General features: G+C 44.2%; 1 protein-coding gene across 1 annotated transcript in view; it reads right to left on the bottom strand.

Annotated features, from left to right (window-relative positions):
* The window catches only part of LOC126534060 (uncharacterized), a 29,486-nt gene extending 29,269 nt beyond the window's left edge, over positions 1-217 (bottom strand). Inside the window, exon 1 of the mRNA XM_050181293.2 lies at positions 18-217. Coding sequence (XP_050037250.1) covers positions 18-122 — 105 coding nt within the window. The 5' untranslated portion in view covers positions 123-217. The remainder of the gene's footprint in view (positions 1-17) is intronic.
* Between the last annotated feature and the right edge of the window lie 21,854 nt (positions 218-22,071).

Raw genomic sequence — 22,071 nt, 5'->3', positions numbered from 1 at the left:
GAAGAAAAATGAGTTACCTTCTTGATGTCATTGTCTTCGTAGTCTTCCTGGGAGAAACTAATCATCAGCGACTTCTGCACCATCACGAAAATGATAGAGAGAAGTGACGTAGTGAACCACATATTGCGGTACTTCTTTAGTACACGCTTATTTGGGGGCGCACTCGACTAAACTCTTTAGCAGCTGTGTACGGATAGTGTGCACACATTCAAGGAAGCTTTACTGCCATTTTGTTATTGTGAAGCGCATGCAGCAGGTGCGCACGCAATATTTCGCTGTCAGGCGAGGCTGTGTGTCGCTAGAGCAAAGCGTTGTTTGAAAATGTGTGGACGCAGCCTTTTCTAAAAGCTGTGCGAAAAAAAAAATACCTGACGCAGTCGGTAAAGCGATGCCTGTATCGTCTGTGACGTGACGATAGTCTTTACACTTTACAACGTGTGCACATTAGCATTGCGCAACTGCTTTGAATATCTCCGTGCGTATTAGGGGAGAGGAATAACATCTCGGTTTGGTATTCAGTGGACACTTTATTCAACCACAAAGTATTTTTGGAAGCTGCAGCTGCTCTGGTTTCTTTTGTCGCTGTAGGCGGAAGGATATGCAGTTCTGTAAGTATTCGGTTTACCGGATGTAGTCACTTGAATCCCGTTGGTCGAGTTGAGAAAGGATAGTGCTGGTGCTCTCGCGTTTATAATGAGAGATTCGGCTTGATATTGTTGCACAGAGAAATTCACCCAAATCGCTTAATAGATCCACGCTTGATTTATTTGTTGGCATTAGAGCCTGAGTAGATATGTGGTTCTTTATGTCGAAGTTGTAATAAAGTCGTGCGGGGCAGCACTGCCTCCTTGGTATGCGGCTCAGTTAAGTTATAGGCTCACTGGCAGGAAATGGGTCTTTCATCACCTTTAATGTTTGGAGAATGGTCACTCGAGTTGCTCGGCACAACTACGCCGGAGCATATTTATGGGAGGAGTGAGATCTCTTATCACCGTTTGGATTCATATGAAGCAGAATGCGGCAACTCTTACACTGGGTAATTTCAGGAAGCCAACGTGTCGTTTTCGTTTGGGCAGGTGAAATAAATTTTTGGTAGCGATGAAAGGCCTTGTTTGAGAAGGAAAAATTCTGTGCCTTGAAAACCGTGCCCTTATTTGCATGGTACGCTTCAGCGCAACATTTCAAGGGAACGAAAAAATGAATAAAGAGTAGACAACTTGCGCAGATCAGTATAATATTAGGTTGCCACTTTGTTCCCATTACAAAGCTGGTTTTAAGACATTGAAAGTGCGCTCCGCCTGTATTTCTCTAGCTTTGGGGTGGGGTGAAAAAGCGCAATTTACATTGCTAGATTTATGTAACTGAAAGAGGCCAAAGGCGGTGCTGTTGATGACTACTTTCTTCGAGATCCGAAATGTGGTAAAACGTGCGCAATGGTCTGAATTGGCGAGTCACTGTATAAAAGTCTAAGCACAGTATATAACAGGGCAGTATCGAATGTACCGAATACAGCAGGGGCACTCAACGCATTGCGCTGTACAGGGGTGGTGCTTGTCACAGCGAAAACTAATTTGTGGAGAGTGCTTCTTCAGGGTGTAGCTTAACATGATTTCACTGTGAATTTGATAGCGGTGACTCGCAGTTGTTGCAATGCTGGCCCACATTGGCATGTTGTGAAGAATTTGCGATATTGAGGGCCTTTTAGAAGGTGCAGATTGCTTTCGAAGAAACAGCATCGATCGGACGTTGAAATATTCGAGTCCGCAGACTAACGGTCTCGCGACACGATGTCAAGCCGTATCATCATTTTAAGGAAGGAAGCCAAGCTTTCCTCTAGTTCGCTTTATTAGCAAAAGTTAGGCTCACTTTCTAGTTTCTTTAGCACAGTGACAAAGACCATAATGTGTTTGTATGCCAGGAAGTTTCGACGCTGGAAGTAGCAAACGCTGTAGTCACGAAATGTGTGTGTGGGGAAATTTCGGTGGAGAAGAAATACAGCGTACGGGAAAGGGGGCAGTGGTGGCAGTCTCTGGTGTCACCAACCAATATACCAACGCTCAAAGTAGGAGGGGGCGGCTAGATAACGTGCCTACCTGGCTATGCGGAAAAACATGGAGAGAGCTACCGTGTGTTCTATGTGACCCACACGAGAGCGAAATCCACTGTTGGCGGAACCGACACAGCTTGCCGTCTATGTACCACCTCATTTAGCCATTTGCCATCCCCGCCATAGGCCCTGCTTACCTGGCTCTACCAACTTTTCCTGGCAAGAAGAAAATCGAGCAGATTCACCGAAGTTGATAAGAGTATTCACTTTACCACATCCCTCGTCATAACACAGTTTTTTTTCTGAGGCCGCAACTAAATGCATCAACTGTGGATCCGATCTTTGATTGTCGCAAGACGCTGGCTCAAACTATTATTGCCTAGATATCAATGTAACTCCACTGGCATTACGCAGCGCTTCGGTTCTTTATTTGCTTGCAATTTTATGTAAACGTATCAATGCCAAGAACAGTACCATGCTCGCACATTGAAGGCTTGCTCTTCAACGCAAATTAAATTGTGGGGTTTAACGTGCCAAGACCACTTTCTGTTTATGAGGCACGCCATAGTGGAGGACTCCGGAAATTTAGACCACCTGGGGTTCTTTAACGTGCAACTAAATCTAAGCACCACGGGTGTTTTCGCATATCGCCCCCATCGCACTTCAACGCTGCACTGAAATATTGGCAAAGGTAATTCAATTATAGTCTAAGTCTTCTCTGACAAATTGGCTGATAAAGAACTGTTCCATGCTGTGTGAGCCGACAGAACTCCCTTCTGCAGTCCGCGTGAGGTCCAGCTTCTACGGAGGAATTCTTCACTCGGAGGTCGTAATAACGTCTACCTACAAAAGAACGAGGCGATTGCACATTAGTGTTCAATTTTAATGTAATCAGCGTTAGTAACAGACGATGTCATTAGAACAACTTGGAAAGTGCTCCTACGGAAAATAAGTTTTTGCAAAGTGATTGCTACAACATCATACATTTGGTATTTTCATTACTGCGGTTATTTTATGCAGTGATGATTAATTGATAGTCATTGTTAGAGTAGCCGATCGTAAGCTGAGCTTCATGGAGCACCCCTTGAGGTCACTAGAGAACATAAAATACATCGCCACCATGAACATGGTGGCGATGCCACAAAGATGGAGACCTTTCTTGAATGGTTTCAGAGTGGTTGTGAACTATGCTTAAATAACGCCTTTATCCTAAATTTTACCACGTAATTGCTTTCATTGCAGCGGCCACAAATTGCGTGACATATGTATTACAAAATTTTGCCTGAAACCCTGCTAGAAATTTCTTGACCAGCTGTGAGCAGGCTTCGTACGATGCGCAACGGTGCCACAAAAATCAGGGTGGTTGTAGTAAGCTGGAACGGCGTAGAAAAAAGGCCGCTTTTTTCTATCCTTCCGAACGCGGTAATACCTGGGCGTTTACGACGCCGCCTCACATCTCGCGATAGCGAAAAATCTGGGTCAACTGCGGCATGGTAAACCACCTGGTCTGAAAAGCGTGTGTCATGAGTGAATGGTGGTTCCCTTGACGAGCTATTTAGCCCATGCGGCACTTTTAATAATCCTACATTATACTGCCGCGCTTTGCTGGGTCGTGGTTTCTTCTCCATAGATATATAGGGGTATTTAGTTGTCGCTCGGCATGAGGCGCGCCTAGGGCATTCGCAGTTTCTCTTAGGTCGTCGACAAGTCTTGAGCAAAAGACGCACGTCTGATAAGATTGCGGTGCGTCACGAGTCTTCTTGCTTATTTTCTAATGTACTGTAGTAAATTAAATGCGGCAGAACCCGAATACGATGGTTGCCCACTTGGGCGATAGCGTTCGCACCGAACACATGCTTTATCCAACATCCATTAGACCTAATTTAGCGAAGCACGTGGGTGCGTTCATTTGGCTTCGTCGCCTTAGCAACCAGGTGCACTGGGCGTATGTCGAGACCTTCTAACCAGCGCCTCACAAGGCGTTTAACTCGAATGGTAATGTTGTTCATTTTATATAGTTGTTCAAAATAAAAGAAAGACATATTGCCCTTGTTGTCGGCAACAGTACTTCAACGGCAGCACGCATATCGTGGAACAAATGTAAATACGGTGGCTCGTCTTTTTTATTTTTCATGTTCTCAGCACGACCGGAAATTGCATCACCGTAGAGCTATTGTGGCGAGTGGAAGGCTGGCAAAACTACCGAGGGAACCGTACTATTGCCGTGGCGCACCGCGATCATAAACTATAGAAAATAGAACAGAAGCGCATATATCAGCATATCGCCGGCTTTGTGCCTTTGTGCCTTTGAGCTTTTGCTTCCTGGTAAAAAAATTAGTTAGGGATTTTCCCTGTCACAAGACACGGACGAAAGGAAGGTAAAAAGGACGACGTCACTATCTGATGATGAAGCACGCCATAGTGGGGGGAAACCGGGAATTTGGGTGACCTGGGGTTCGTTAACGTGCACTTAAAACGCGGGTGTTATCGCAAACTTAAGAAAAAAGAGTGATAACGGTAATAAAGATAATTGAACATGCTCTCAGGAAGGGAGGAAGCCTAAAAGCAGTGGAGAAGAAACTAGGAATAGGCAAGAATCAGATGTACGCGTTAAGAGACAAAGCAGGCAACATCATTACTAATATGGATAAGATAGTTCAAGTGGCTGAGGAGTTTTATAGAGATTTATACAGTACCAGTGACACCCACGACGATAATGGAAGGGAGAATAATCTAGAGGAATTTGAAATCCCACAAGTAACGCCGGAAGAAGTAAAGAAACCCTTGGGAGCTATGCAAAGGGGGATGGCAGCTGGGGAGGATCATGTAACAGCAGATTTGTTGAAGGATGGTGGGCAGATTGTTCTAGAAAAACTGGCCACCCTGTATACGCAATGGTTCATGACCTCGAGCGTACCGGAATCTTGGAAGAACGCTAACATAATCCAAGTCCATAAGAAAGGGGATGCCAAAGACTTCAAAAATTATAGACCGATCAGCTTACTGTCCATTGCCTACAAAGTATTTATTATGGTAATCGCAAATAGAATCAGGAACACCTTAGACTTCTGTCAACCAAAGGACCAGGCAGGATTCCGTAAAGCCTACTCAACAATAGACCATATTCACACTATCAATCAGGTGATGAACAACCGTGATATAACACAGTGATAACAGTAACAGTGATATAACAACCCTTATATATAGCCTTCATTGATTACCTGAAAGCGTTTGATTCAGTCGAAACCTCAGTAGTCATGGAGGCATTACGGAATCAGGGTGTAGACGAGCCGTATGAAAAATACTGAAAGCTATCTATAGCGGCTCCACAGCCACCGTAGTCCTCCATAAAGAAAGCAACAAAATCACAATAAAGAAAGGCGTCAGGCAGGGAGATACAATCTCTCCAATGCTATTCACAGCCTGTTTACAGGAGGTATTCAGAGACCTGGATTGGGAATAATTGGGAATAAAAGTTAATGGAGAATACCTTAGTAACTTGCGATTCGCTGATGATATTGCCTTGCTTAGTAACTCAGGGGAACAATTGCAATGCATGCTCACTGACCTGGAGAGGCAAACCAGATGGGTGGGTCTACAAATGAATCTGCAGAAAACTAAAGTAATGTTTAACAGTCTCGGAAGAGAACAGCAGTTTACGATAGGTAGGGAAGCACTGGAAGTGGTAAGGGAATACATGTACTTAGGACAGGTAGTGACCACAGATCCGGATCATGAGACTGAAGTAATCAGAAGAATAAGAATGGTCTGGGTTGCGTTTGGCAGGCATTCTCAGATCCGGAACAGCAGGTTGCCATTATCCCTCAAGAGAAAAGTGTATAACAGCTGTGTCTTACCAGTAGTCACGTACGGGGCGGAAACCTGGAGGCTTACGAAAAGGGTTCTACTTAAATTGAGGACGACGCAACAAGCTATGGAAAGAAGAATGATAGGTGTAACGTTAAGGAAAAGAAAAGAGCAGATTGGGTGAGGGAGCAAACCCGAGTTAATGACATCTTAGTTGAAATAAAAAAATGAAATGGACATGGGCAGGACATGTAATGAGGAGGGAAGATAACCGATGGTCATTAAGGGTTACGGACTGGATTCCAAGGGAAGGGAAGCGTAGCAGGGGGCGGCAGAAAGTTAGGTGGGCGGATGAGATTAAGAAGTTTGCAGGGACAACATGGCCACAATTAGTACATGACCGGGGTAGTTGGAGAAGTATGGGAGAGGGCTTTGCCCTGCAGTGGGCGTAACCAGGCTGATGATGATGATGATGATGATAGTGATGATGATGATGATGAATGATAACGGTATAAACTGTCAATGGTCGTAAGATGAGCGCAGGTGTTTATGAGTGCAGCTTTGTTTATGGCCAAATAATTGAACCACAACGCAAGAAATTTGAAGCTATTGCTATTTGTTTACATTCTACAGCAGGATCAGTACTTTAACTACGGCAAAACAATAATTTCTAGCACCAGAGCAGGATGAATACATATTTGGGACACAAACGATTGTTACAAAATTGAAACGTAAATCTGTAAGATAGAAGGGTTGTCATTACGAATCTAAGAAATAATATGGGCTGAGTGCTCAGCATTGCTGTGAGAAACCACTGAATGAAGATATGTGAGATAAATGGAACCTCCATGCATGGCACATTAAAAATGCTGCTAAGCGGTATTAAGGTTAAACACAGCGGCAGCCCAGAGTCGAGGTATACTGAATTATAAAGGTGTCAATAAGAATATTGTATGTGACGCACACGTAGTGTGATAAGCACAAAATTTAAGACTTTAGCACTGTAGCTGTTTTCCCTTTTCTACTTTCTATAATTTTAGATTGTTGTCTTGTATACGTAGAAGCTGTCATATGTTAGTGCTTGCACTTTTACCACTACGCCTCTGTATTAAGGAACGATGCGATTAGTTTAAAATCCTTTTCTGCTTCTTCCCAACAAAGAATGTTTGCGTTTTGAAAGAACCTTCATGCGTAAATCCAGAGAACCAAGGGCATCCTTCAACGTGGGTGAGCGCGCATTTTTAGTGAAATTGTTTTCAAGCCTCGCGAAATGCGCATTTAGTAATGTAAAAGAAAGGAAGCATGAGACGTACTCATAACCAATGACGAAACTAAAATCAATGCGCAAGTACTGTCGGGACTCATGTATACCAGTTTTTCCACACAAGTCGGTAGCATGCCTGAAACAATAGAGAAAAAAGAAACATTAATTTTCGAGTAGCCATGGGACGCAAACTCCATATTCAATGTTTTGTTCGAATACATAGAGAGCGAGACAGAGAAATAAAAGGAAGGTAAGGCAGACAGGTTAGCCAAAACAAAAATCCGGTTTCCTACCCTGCAGTCGGTGGTGGGGAGCGAGATGTAAAAGATAAGAAGAAACAGGGTACATGCACAACAATATCTTTTGTTCAAAGGAGAGGATAACACTTAACATTTGCAAGTGCTAGAGTCGTTCATCCAGGTCGGTTCTCCGTAAGAACTGCAAGAGTGTATTTCTAGCCCTCGGCTGCAACGGTTCATGAAGTCTTTATTCCGAGATGACTTCTTCTGACAATGGTGTGACGTAAATACGAGCCGGCACAGTCCCGATTGTTTGCCTTTGTGAACTGTGTCAAGGACCACTGCAGCAAACGTTTACAAAATATGTCGACTTTTTTTCTTCGATTCAATGTAGCTCAACGCTCCTGGCTCAAGCCACGCACTGGTATTATTTCGTCTGCTTTACTCATTCTGGCAGTTAAGGGAACTTCTCGCTGGAAAAGTTGGCATTGATTCATTTTACCTAGTTTCAAGGTGCCAAAAAACAACACAAAAGACACAAGACAGGAGAACGGGACAGCGCGCCACTTATAACTACTCAGAACGCAGGACGTGGTCCTGAGTGGCACTCTGTTTCCTTGCCCTCTCTTGTGTGACCTGTGTTGTCTTTGCTTTTGCGCCTTAAGAATAGGGATAATGACTCATTCCTGGACATTCGGTTGCTTCTGTTGCTGACCTCCTCACCTCTCCTAGCCTACTAATTCAAAATGGTGGTTATCCGTGCTTGTTGTTACGACGACATGGTGCCGCAAATAGCTTGAAAGCAGAACAAATGTTAAGGGAACGCGTGCCACCAGCGTACGTTTCCTAAATCTTGTGCTGTTCTCGTGCTTCTTGCAATATAATGTTGACTTTTTCACTTTTCGCTTGTAGGCTTTTTTTTTTCACTTCTTGCTTCTTGTTCCGCTGGTTTATTCGGGCACCTACTAGCGGTGACATGTATCCCTCCTGCGACCTAAGTTGTCTATTGGGACACATTCCCAGATCAATCAATCAATCAATCAATCAATCAATCAATCAATCAATCAATCAATCAATCAATCAATCAATCAATCAATCAATCGATCGATCAATCAATCAATCAATCAATCAATCAATCAATCAATCAATCAATCAATCAATCAATATTATTTCTCTTGGAATAGGAGGAGTACGGGACTAAAAGCTTGAGCAGCTTGACGAAGTCCCGAGCCCTTTACAGTTGGCAAAACAGCACGATGACGGTCAGTCGTGCACAAAGCCTTCAAATAAATCCTCGAATATTACATAACATCAAGCAACAAAAAAAATTTTGTAACAAAGCGCAAGAACAATACAACCCAATTGCATAGGCTTGAAATGGTATGAACATGAAGAAACAGCGATCGATAAGTAGACAGAAAGAAATTCGAAAGGCTGTACTATTGTACTACATATGTCTGTCTACATGTGTACTATTGTACACATGTAGTACACATGTATTCAGTCACATATCAGTCAGTTACAAAATTAATTCTGCATTTAGAATTCTTTCTAATGCTTTCGGAAGATCAAATCCCATGAAATCACCATCATCATCATCATCATCATCATCATCATCGTCGTCGTCGTCGTTATCACCACCACCACCACCACCGCCACCACCACCACCATCATCATCATCATCATCATCATCATCATCATCATCATCATCATCCCATTCTATGTCCACTGGCTTCTCCCTGTGTTCTCAAATTACCCTTGTCCTGCGCCAACCGATTCCAACTAGCACCCGCGAATATACTAATTTGATCACCCCACCCAGTCTTCCGCCGTCCTCGACTGCGCTTCCCTTCTCATGGTACCCATTCTGTAATCCTAGTTGTCCGATGGTTATCTAACCTGCGCGTTACATGACCTGGCAAACTCCATTTTTTTTCTCTTGATGTCGATTCGAATATCGGCTATACCCGTTTGCTCCCTGATCCAAACCGCTCTCTTTATGTCTCTTAACGTTATGCCTAGCCTTCTTCGTTCAATCGCTCTTTGTGCGGTCCTTAACTTGTTATCAAGCCTCTTTGCCACTCTCCAAGTCTCAGCCCCATATGTCAGCACCGGTAAAAGGCACGCATTGTACACCTTCCTTTTGAATGATAATGGTAAGCTCCCAGTAAGGAGGTGACAATGCCTGCCGTAAGCGATCCAAGCCATGTTTATTCTTCAATGAATTTTGTTCTCATGATCAGGGTTCTCAGTGGTTAATTGACCTAGGTTAACATATGCCTTCACCGACTCCAGAGGCTGACTTGCGATCCTGAACTCTTGCTTCCTTTCCCGGCCATTCACCATTGTCTTTGTCTTCTGCGTATCAATCTTCAACCCCGCTCTTGCACTCTCTCTGTTAAGGTCCTCAATCATTTGCTGTAACTCGTCTGATGTATTGCTGAAGAGAGCAATGTAATCGGTAAACCGACGGTTGCTGAGATATTCGCCGTCGATCTTTGCTCCTACGCTTTCCCAGTTCAGTAGCTTGAATACTTTTTTTTTCTTATTGTTTAATGCGCTGGCGAAGTGATGTATTTTTCAAGAAGCGTTGTTGTGGAAAGGCGCTGTCCGCTGGCAAAAAATGAGTTTGTATTTTCGATGTACGTGTAAAATGACTTGGCTAAAGCGTTATACGAATGTGGCTATATGGTTATATCACTATATTGAATATCGTTTTACATCATACGAATATCGTTGACACAAATAAACGATATTGAACGATAATTTCCAACGCACTATCTCCAGACCTATGCACAGGTATAAGCTCTGCCTGTTACGATCGTCCTGCAGGGGTACCAACCTGCAATAAATTTCCAGCCCGCCGCAGCTGCGGGGGTGGCGATGTTCGGAGAAGCGACCTTGGAACCCTCCCCAGCCCGCTGCTGCGGCTCATTTTGTAAAGACAACAATGCGCCGCGTTAGCAGCCGTACGGCGCCAGCATGTCTAGACACGTTCGGCGGACCAAGTTTTGTTAGTTGATTCGCCGTCGCCGTCACGGTTTGTTGGGAGCGGGGGAACTCCTGGAAGATGTTCTGCAGTGCGGTCTCACGGGCCCCAGAAGCCGTCAGTCAATGGACAGATGCAGCGGCCATTGACTGCGGGGTCGACTCTGGGATCAAGAGACGCCTGCTCGGGGCAAGACCCCTGTCTGCGAGAAACCCTCTCACCTCGATGTGTTCAGTGAAGCCTGTGCGGAAGTGAGTGTGTAAACCCTCTTCCTGAAAGGCGGGTCGGCTACGATGACTTCGGACGCTCCGATTGTTCGAAGGTTGAACGGCCATTTTCCCTCACCTAGGGATTTATGGAGGACGGAGTGTTTTTAAGGAGCCGTTGCGCGGGTGCTGGTTGTGCATTCTCTTTCAGTCATGTTAGACTGAGGAACTGTAACTTTCTCCACACTTCATGTAGATATTGTAAATAAATCCCATATTCCTCGTTAACGATGAGTACAAGTCTCTCCCTTCCACAACGTCCTCAGCGTGGATGAGTTGGACGACGGCATGGGCCAGCTGCCATTTATTTCATGCCCGACCCCAATCCTTACATGCCATAAGCCAGTCGCAGGACTCGGTATTATACAAGTGACGTGTCAACTATAATTTTAAAGTAATGCGCAGAAATGCGTTCGGTATCTCATCAAGGCCTACCGTGTTTTTGACGTCACTATTCAGTAGCAGAACTACAATTCCCTCATACAAGACTTTAATGTCTGGTATTTCTTCCAAGCGAAGCAATTTAGAGATTATGGTTTCAATACTGAATTGTGACGGAACAGAAAACACCCAATGACAGAACTCGTTATGCGAAGAAGTAATCACTGCAGGATCAGTAACCACGATGTTATCTACTGCAATGTTATGTGACTCGTGCTTTTTCAACATGTCACGCCAAAAATGATCCCAAGACGACCTCATGAAATGTGCCAGTGTTTCTTTGTAATATCTATTTTTTGTTTCAGTAATCACAGAACACAGTTGCGCGGACAACTCAGTTATGTTTGCGCGGTGTTTTGTTATTTCCGATTCTGGTGGCTTATTCTACATTTTAGTTGGATTATTTTTCTAGTGATGCAACGGTTCCTTTTAGTTTTCGTTCTTTTACGAAATGGCCCGAATTTGCTAATACAACAGGAAAACAATATGCTTGAACGATTTCCACATGACATTGATGTCACCTGGAGGAGCAAAACTGTACAGTCTAAATGACAAGTAGTGAATGATACTTGTGTCATCAGCTTTGAAAAAGTTTGGAACATATGCAATTGTCTCTTTACGTTTTGACATTGTTTCGTTATGTACTATGTCAATGAAGACAACTTTATGGTTGAACATACCCTCATCAAATAACATTTCAAACTGGCCAAGTGCCCGTCAAAGAATACCAGATCCAGGATAGACGGACTTTACCCTTACTTTCGCGTACTTTGACGAATAAGTTGTGAAAGGTCATGAGTGAATGCAACGTTAAGGAGCCAATTGCACTATGGCTGTTCCCACGACTCTGTTGCGATCGTGTCCCAGTTAAATACAGGTTTATTGAAGTGACCGGCTAGGAGTAGCTGGCGGTTCCGCTTTTTGTTTTCTTCTAAGTAACTCGGTATCGACTCTAAGTATGAGAGAGGTGTGTTTGGCGGTCGGTAAACCGTACCGAAAAGGAATGGTGACGTTCCAATATTCATTTCATACCAAACTCTAGTTTCCTGGGATACCACCTAGTTCATGTCAAATAAATATTTACTTTATTATTGCAACGCCGCCTCCTAGAGACTGTCCATCCCGATACACTACCTTGTATCCACTACCTCGCCATCTTTTAAATTACCTGCAGGACACGGATTTGGCCTCCACATGGTGATCTTCGGAGTGAATATTTGTAATTGTGAGGTCTGTGTCTGGTTTATGTGATTTATTTATTTAAAGTGTCGCTACGGTGGAGCAATTGCCGGCAGCAACTGCAAGGCTAATCCCACCAGTAGACTACAACCTCTCAACTCGAATCAACTCAACTGACCCGGCTGCTGTGCACGTTCTCGCAAACGTGATTACGCTCGCAGCTTCCGCACACCAGGGTGGCCAAGCACAGCCAATAAAGAGGCCTTGAACGAGGACCACTGCAGAAGGTCGGTCTCATGGTTGTTGTACTAGAGATTGGCGAAACCCGCGAGATAGAAGGGCACGTTGCTCAATTTGCCGGAATCGTGTCATTTGTTGTTGGGACTTACCCTTCCATATGTGGTCAGCTAGTCCTCAACGTCGCTGTCATTCGCGCCGCTGAAAATGGCAGGGTCCCTGAGGCGAGGCCACGGAGGCAGACATTTAGGAGGTGAAACTCCCGTCAGCGCGACCGAGCGCGGGCGACCAGATAAGGTCACAATTGTATGCGCCGACGCGGCCGTATGCAGTGGCGGCGCCATGCGGCGCGTCGTAGAAGCCGCAGCGAAAAAAAATGCAGCGTCCGGGCGGGCGGCTCCGGCGCGCTCTCCGGCCACTTCCTCCGTGCCCTCAATAGAAGTTAGGCGCGCGCGGCCGAAGGGGAGCAACACGCTCGACCGGTTGCCCTGGCAACCGAAACGGCCGCCAGGCGCCGCTAGCATGATAGTTGTTGTAGTGTTCCGGTATATGCATGCACCCGCAGGGAGCAGAGTTGCGCATAGGTCCGCCGCCATGATCCAGCTCTGCAGCGAAGCCACTCCTCGCGCGCGCAGGATCCAAATGCCGCGCGGTGTTCGGCCTTTTTCTCTAGTGGTCGCGAGCTACAAGCGCCAATTGTTCGCATAGGACTAGGGGATATAAGAAGCGAAACCTTTGTCACCCCAAGCAAAGGTACGCCACAGGGCTCAGTCATTTCACCCATACCAACATTGCGATGCTTGGCCTGGCCAGGGAACTAGGCGAAATCGAGGGCATACGACATGCAATGTATGCGGACGATGTCACAATATGGGCCAACCAAGGAACGCTAGGACAAAAGCAAGAGAAACTGCAAGAGGCAGCAAACCGCGTAGAAAACTATGTTAAGGCAAGAGGCCTGGCTTGCTCCACAGAGAAATCGGAAATACTCAGAATTGGAAAGAACCCCACCAAGGCCGAAATCGAAATAAACTTAGAGGGCCAGCTTATAGCGGAAAAGAACATGATAAGAATTCTAGGAATGTGGCTGCAAAGCAGCGGAAAATACAGTCACACAATTAGCTTACTCCAAAAATCGACAGATCAAGTAAGCAGGATGATTACGAGAGTTTCAAATAGAAGACATGGCATGAAAGAGGCAGACACGATCAAGTTGGTTAAAAGTTTAGTGGTCAGCAGAGTCACATACTCGCTACCTTACCACTTGATGAACAAGCTAGAAAGAGAACAAGCAGAAACCATACTAAGGAAGGCGTACAAAACGGCACTACACCTACCGAGGAATACTTCAAACGACAAGCTACTGCAGCTAGGAATACACAACACGTTCAGCGAGCTGGCAGAAGCGCAACTAAACACACAAATAGCGAGACTTTGGCAGTCGGCTACAGGAAGAATGCTCCTAAAGAGACTAGGATACGATACGAAAGGGGCAATAGATCGAGAGGCAGACATCCCAGACAACGTCAGACAAACCCTCAGAATAAGTCCAATTCCACGCAACATGGATGCGAACTTACACGCAGCCAGAAGGCAGGCAAGGGCAGATTACGTGGAAGGCCACCTGGCAACACAGGAAAACACGGTGTACACGGATGCAGGGCTATACCCGTGGGACAAGCACACTAGAACACACAGCGTAGCTACGGCTGTAGTAGACTACATGGGAGAGACAATCAGCTGCGCAACCATAAGGAATTGCACGGTAGCGGAGGGGGAAGAGGTCGCCATAGCGCTTGCAGCGACCGAAGGCTACCGAAGTAACAGATCACTAACCATATTAACAGACTCCAAAGCTGCATGCAGGCATTACATGCAGGGGAGAGTCTGTAAAGAGGCCCTGCGAATCCTCCTCGGAGCAGGAACCCTCGGAAATAAAGTTAAACACAAACTTTTCTGGATACCAGCCCATACCGGGATAGAAGGGAACGTGAGAGCAGACAGTCTAGTTCGCGAGATCACATACCGAGCTGGACAGATAGAGCCTCTCGAGAACCCTACAACGGTGGAGCCGACGTGTGCGGAAATATTAAACTACTATAGAGGGCAGAGAATCAAATATCCTCCGCCACACACACTACTTACACAACAGGAAGCAGCCGACTGGAGAAGGCTACAAACCGGAACTTTCTATAATCTACACATACTAAGTAAAATGTACCCGACACAATACAGAAACTCCTGCCCATGGTGCGGAGAAATACCAACTCTTTACCACATAACATGGGAATGTAAGCATAACTACACATTCCATAAACATAAAAACCCGAGTGCGGAGCAATGGGAGGGCCTGCTCACCAGCAGCGAGCTCACCGCCCAAAGGGCAATGGTGCAGCACGCGTGCGAAGTGGCCAGGCTCAGTGGAGCCCTGGAATAGGGGCACACCCGTGCTGAAGAGCCAGGCAGCAAGCGCAAGACGGCTCACCGCTAAACCCCTTGATAGCATCAATAAAGTTTTCTCTCTCTCTCTCTCTCTCGCAGGCGCTTAGCAAAGGGCACTTCTTAATACAGGCTACGCTCGAACGAGTCATTCGTGCAGCCGGAGGGGGTGGGCTTCCAACCAACCGAAACTTTGTATGTACCTATGTAAACACGCATATACAAACACACACACGAACGTACAAATAGGGGTAGGACCGCCTTCAGTTCCCCAAAATAAAATGCTCCCGTGGCTCGAACAGCTCCAAAGTTCGCTCGCAAACGCGCAGTATGTTGCCACAAAAAGCGATGCAATGATTTTCAGCATGCATATGAAGCTGTCATATCATGGTCAGAAAGCAAAAAATGTTTTAAAGAGTGTTTAAAACTTCGCACACGTAAGGTGGACACTTAGCACATTTTGGCTGCCGAAACCAGCCGATTAATGACCGTCGCCAAGAGAGCTATGGTGCCTGCAGTTATGTCAGTGACCGTTAACAGAGCGCCATTTATCACTAACCATCGTTCACAACAGCTGCACGTTTTCGATACATGCGGTGCAGACACAGATTTAAGCGCATTTCAAATGTTGACATGCGCACATTTTAAGCAAAGCTTACTTTTATTTACTATTACTATTTAGTAGTACTTACTATTTAGTAGTGCTTACTATTTAGTAGCAGCAAATCTGCAAGTAGAAAAAGATTCAAGATGCAAGAGCTTCTAGCTGCTCCTCTGAACGCACGATCGATGGTCCACTGATTGCAATGGCGATGGTACTGACGGAAACGACGAGTTCGCATGAGTCGGCGATGCGCCCGTAAAGTTGGCTTCACAGCGACGCGGATCATTTGACGTCATTTTTCGCGCTCGGCCAATAGCGGTGCGAGCGTCGCCGGACAGTTATGCGCAACTCTGCTCCCTGCGGGAGCATATACAGGAACACTAAGTGGCTCCGCCGGCTTGTGACATTTTCTGGTCGCCGCGAACAGCGGAGTTTCCACTCCTAAATGTTTCTTGCTCCGCGGGCGAGGCGCACCAGAGCACAGGACCGACTGAAGAGGTGCTTGCTGGAATGGAGCACTATGCGTTTGCAGTGATGCGTCTTCAGGCATGGTTGAGCGTGGGGTTCGGAATCGAAGTTCTAGGGTTGAAGTTGCAGGCCAAATCAATTTCCACCACTTCTAACGGCGTTTATTAGTCACCGCCGCTTGAGAGCGACTGTTAGAGCAGGGCAAAGACCTCAGCAGGAGTGGCATTTCTTGAGAACAGCGCTGCAGAGGGCGGCCCACTATAGTGTTCCTCTTCATCGTTACACTAAATTCTCCTTTTTTTCTCTGTGCAGGTGGCCTAGCGAAGTGTAGTGATCGATGAACGTTGAGATATAACGACAATGAGGCATCAGTAAACAACCGTTCGGCGGTAGCTCATTGAATTATGCACACGCTAACGACAAATCTGCATCCATTGCAGCCACCTCAAGAAGCGGCCGAGGTAATCAGTGCTACAGGCAAGATCTGTTGCTCCCGTCAAAGCTCTACCACGTGACGAAGATAGCTGGGGGTGTTGCTGTAGCTTCCTGATGACCGACGGCTTAAACACGGTGCCCCTGAGCCCTGGCGTCCAGTTCGGCGGCAGCGCCTTGAATTGTGCACATGCTAAAGACAAATCTGCATCCTTTGCAGATGAGAAATAGTGTCGATTTGCTTTGAAATCCTCTTTGCAACTCTGCGCTGCTGCCGAACACGCCTGTTGTCGCTGTCTTTTTTGTATGAAAGTGATTGGATTGATACCTGTGCTATCGCACAATGATGCCGGGGAAAGGGAAGGAGGATGAAAGTGATGTAGCAGCGTTATTTGCAGAACTTAAGCGGGAAATGCGTGCTGAACCCAGGGACTTGAAAAAGTCAGTTCAGCACTGCAGCGACACGTGTGACATGTCAACGACGTGACTCGGGATCTAAAGGCACTAAGAGATGAATTAAAAAGCTTGGTGTCTGAGAATCAAAAACTAGAAACTGAAAACAAGGAGTTAACTGCGAAATTACAAGAGCTGTAACAGTATCAAAGAAGTAAAAACTTTGAGATAAAAGATGTTCCGGACGAGTGCGAGTCTTTGGTAGCCGTTCGAAAAATCTGTGAACTAGTCAGAGAGACAATTGATGAGAGGGACATTGATATATGCCATAGAGTCCCAACTGCGAACTCAACAACCAAGAAGTTCGTTTTGTGAGGCGCGCTAAGAGAGGCTCGATATTAGCCAAGGCTGAGAAAATGAGGATTGGCACAAAACACGTTGGCCTGGCTGGTGTTAACAGTGCAAGTTTCGTCAATGAACATTTGACACGCCACAACGAGCAGTTGCTTGGAGCAACAGTGGCAAAGAAGAAAGAGCTCAAATGGAAGTTTGTGTGGACAGCAGGTGGCAAGGTCCTAGCAAGGAAAGACGAAGATAGCCGTTTCCTGCGAATCTTTTCTTCCGATGACCTTGCAAAAATGAACTAAAGATTGCATCAGCTAACTATAAGCTTGCTTTCTCTTTTCTGTAGATGAGCACGTGTGATGTATACACATTAGAAGTATTTAACACCGTATTTAAGACCAAGCAGTCTAACTTTGATTCATTTCAACATTAGAAGCATAAAAAACAAGCTTGACAGCCTACAAATTTTCTTGGCATCTCTCGTGCTCAGATTCGAAGGCATTGTTTTTACGGAGACTTGGCTGACGATTACCGATACACCCGTCATTGATAATTACACCTGCATACGCTTGGACCGCGTAGGGAAAAGAGGAGGGGGTGTGGCGGTATATATCAGTCATAGCTATGCTTTCACCATGATTGAGGAGTACACAATTACATATGTAAATGTTGAATGCTTAGTTATAAAAACATCTCAATTTCACCTTGCTGCCATATATAGGCAACCAGGTGGTTCTAAACGTGACTTTTTAGACTTCCTTGAGTAATAGCTGCAGGTTTTTCAGACAAACAAGTTACCTTTTTTGTTGTTCGTGATATAAATATAAATACGGTTCGTAATGACCAGTACGCCATGAATTACAAGAGCCTGATTATGTCATGCGGATGTGAAAACTTGATTTCCGTTCCCACACGCATTGGTCCTAAAACAGGTACAACCATAGACATCTGTGTTACGAATACCAGTGTATCAGAACTAATGGGCGGAGTGATAGTTAGCGATATAAGCGATCATCTACCCTTATTTTGTGTTACTGATCACTTCACGCGCAGATATCTTGAAGTAAGCAAGTATCGAGGGATAAATGACAAATCACTCGAAAATGTTTTTTTGGTTAGTGGAGGCAATAAATCAGATAGCATGTATGACTGTAGTGATCCTAATGATGCTTACGAGAAATTTTACAACATGTTAAAAGTAAGTTATGATGATGCGTTTTCTTTACAATGTGGCCGAAAGAATAAGAAAGCAATAAGAAAACCTTGGATTAACCCTGCATTATACTGAGGAATAAGAAAAAAAAAAACAAGATGTATCATGCTTTTATTAGTACGCGCGATGTAAACCTATTTAAGGAAGTCAAGAAGCTTCGAAATAAAGTAACTTCAGATCTAAAGAAAGCAAAAGAAAATTATTATGAAAGTTTGTTTCTTCGCCATCAAACTAATGTAAAAAAGATATTGGAAACAGTAAACAGATTGACAAGCAGAAAAAATGCAATAACCAGCGTACAAGAGATTGAAATAAATGGAAGTGCGATAGCTGGGTACTGTTTGGCTAACACCTTCAATGAGTATTTTATACAATCAGGGAAGTCAGATAGCGCAGTTATAGGCAGTCAACAACCAACAAGACACATCAGTTCTTCACCTAATTCGTTTGTTCTGTATCACGTCTCCCCGCAAGAGACTGAAGATTTACTGAATAGAATAAAAAATGTCGCCGCTGGTCATGACGAATTTAGGGCTGAACCAGTAAAGTATGTTTCCAAGTTACTAAAACAAGTTCTCACCTATATAATTAACTAATGTTCGATACTGGTATTTTCCCTGAACAACTGAATATAGCAAAGGTTGTTCTGATACACAAGGCCGGAGACAAAAACGCCCTTACAAATTATCGGCCAATATCGGTATTACCTGTCTTATCAAAAGTCTTAGAGTGGGGAATTAATGATCGCATAACAAAGTTCCTAAAAATATATATCATATGTAGTTCCCAATCTCGATTTCAAAAGCACAATCAGCTGAAGAAGCGCTCCTACGTGCAAAGGAGAAAATCATTCAAGGTATTGAAAATACGGATTATACATTAGGGCTCTTTCTAGATTTTCGAAAAGCGCTTGATTCGGTGAATCATGATATTCTACTTCTAAAACTGCAATGTTATGGAATACGTGCCATGTCATTGAAATTAATAACTAGCTATCTTGAGAAACGCTTCCAATTTACAGCTGTTAATAATTATTCCTCAACATCGTTAAATGTAACAAATTGAGTCCTTCAAGGATCAGTATTAAGTCCTACCCTGTTTTTGTTATACATTAATGACAAACTAAGATTGACAACACCCTTGCTATGGTAATGTTTGTGGACGATATTAACGTATTCTTTACTTCACGGACGAAACGTGAACTTCAAGAAAAGACTAATCATTTCTACAAAGCCTATCCAAATGGCTAAATGATAATTGTCTACAATTAAATGCCTCTAAAACGAAGTGCATAATTTTTTCTCCTCCAAAAAAACGCGACCAACATGACATGCATATTACGTATGGAACCGAGATTACTCAGCAAACACCTGAGCAAATATTCCTAGGCATTTGGTTCCAAGAGTCCTTGGCATGGTCATGTCATGTGGACAATTCGGTAGTCGATATATCTCGATCAATAGGATGCCTTAGAAAGATTTCTACATTAATACCTCTTCGGCTAAAAAACTCTTTATTACACTCTATTATATTCTAAGATTGCCTACTGTTCGCTAGTATGGAGTACCACCACTCAACGCAACTATAATAGATTACCGGTACTACAAAAGCGCGTGCTAGGTATTTTTGAAAATTATACAGGAGATATCCGTGACTTACGTGCTAGGGAGTTATTTGTGAAACACAACATGCTTATGGCCAATCAAGTTTACCTTTATAAATTAGTGCAACATATACACGCCACAAACATATAAAATGCCAGTGATATGGTAGTTGTTTAACAGGGATAAGCGGGCTAGTTGGTGGTCGTTATTGGAATGCATCATGTAACCGCACAAGAAAAAGGGACAAAGAAGGAACACGCCTCCGCGCCTGTCTTGTGTGTTCCTTCTTTGTCCCTTGTTTTTGTGCGGTTACATGATGCATTCCAATATGGTAGTTGAACATCAGTGCGGGTTTAGGCAGCATAGGAGGAGGCTTCCGAAGATTAGGACAAATTACGGCCAACAATCGGTAATATATCAAGCTATACAGATTCTAAATAAACAGAAAGACATAATAAATTCGACAGATAGCCCTGGTAAACTTAAAAGAATGTACAAAACATTTGTTTTCACAACAGCATGCGTATTGTAGACTGTTTTACATTAGTTTCTACTATATTCATAGCATTTCTGAAATTTTCTTTTTTTTCCGTTTCGTACGGACAACGTACTGGTACATAATCGTTCTCTACATATCTGTAAGATGATAAAAGGTCTACTAGCTATCTAACACCGGAATCCCGTGTGACTTTCTTGTATATGTGAATCCCGTGTGACTTTCCTGTGTGCATATGCATGCATCTCATACTTTTTATCTGATGTATTAAAAATCACTTTTTTTCCATCTTCGGCTGTACATTGAGTGCAACTGTAATTTTCATATAAAGTGCACCTTGTTGTATATGTCACTGTGTGCGTAAATGCTGTATGAACTGAACGGGGGCAGGGGCCCAGTCAGGCTGTTTCAGCCTTTAGTCTCTGTTTCCGCAGGAAATACCCTGAAATAAAGTGATTTTGATTTTATTTCAACCTTCAAGGTCGCCGACCAATAATGACCATATGTACTCCTAAGGGGTTTTCGTTATTTATACGTCGGACTACCTTTTCACAAACTTTCCACTCCTTTGTACCACAAACTTGGCATTTGTATTAGGGAGTACAACGTTTTAAGAAGCCTTGAAACACCCAAAAGCGAAGGGTGAAGTGTGCATAAATATTTGAAAGGAAGTGAATTCTGATAAAAGGTTTTGATTCAGGAGTTGCCGGTGTACATAGGATAGCCGAGTCGGACCGAGGTAGCTGTGGAGCGAATCAATTGGTGGGTGACATTTGAAGTAGTAAAGCATGAGGAAACCAGGCTGGACGAAAAAATGTAGGCTTTCGACATGTCAAGCCGAGTAGAAACTTGAACACTATCCGATGGCGGATAAAGGATGACCTGTTCTCATAAAACGGCACACAGAGCGACGTAATCAAAGAGAAAAGGTTACTTGCAGCAATGTAAGCATTCGGAGACGTGACCTTTGGTTTTAAATTTACATAATTTTGTATGAGAGCTGTGTTCTCAGATCGTCTCATTCCATGCCCATCGAAAACAATGATTTGAAAAGGTAAAGGCTGGTGTAATATACAAAGATGATTCAAAGGTCCGTATTTTTATACCGATATTTCCACGACGTTTGTCGGTACTTTTCGACTGACCACGAATTTCCTGGCTTGTCCTGGCTTGTAATGCTAAAAGAGTGTCATATAGAGATCGCAGTGGACGCACGGTAGCGCTGGTGGAAGTAGAAGGGTGTAGAAGGGCAGGTGCCGAAAAATCGCCGAAGGCGTTTTGCGAATATGGCGAATATTGCGCAAAGGTGTACCGCCATTATCGGCATGTTAACACTGTCGGCCCAAAGTGGAAATTGTCGCCCATTTCTTTACAGTGGTCAAAAAAATTAAACGCGAACACGTACAAAACCACTACAACGCGCCGTTTCATTTGCAGTTTCAGCTGCATATGTAACAGCGGCTATGCAGAATTAAAAAGGTACTCTTGACACTACTGCGCCGTTAGAAAGGAACTGCAGAGTAATTGAATGTCACACGTCTATGTACTTACGTGTGAGAGGGCTGCGTTGCTGTTTTTAGCTGTTCGCATTTCAGATTGAGCCCTGTA

Source organism: Dermacentor andersoni, chromosome 7 (genome assembly GCF_023375885.2).
Source record: "Dermacentor andersoni chromosome 7, qqDerAnde1_hic_scaffold, whole genome shotgun sequence".
In the NCBI taxonomy this organism is placed as follows: domain Eukaryota; kingdom Metazoa; phylum Arthropoda; class Arachnida; order Ixodida; family Ixodidae; genus Dermacentor; species Dermacentor andersoni.
This window is presented reverse-complemented; position numbering and strand designations above follow the sequence as displayed.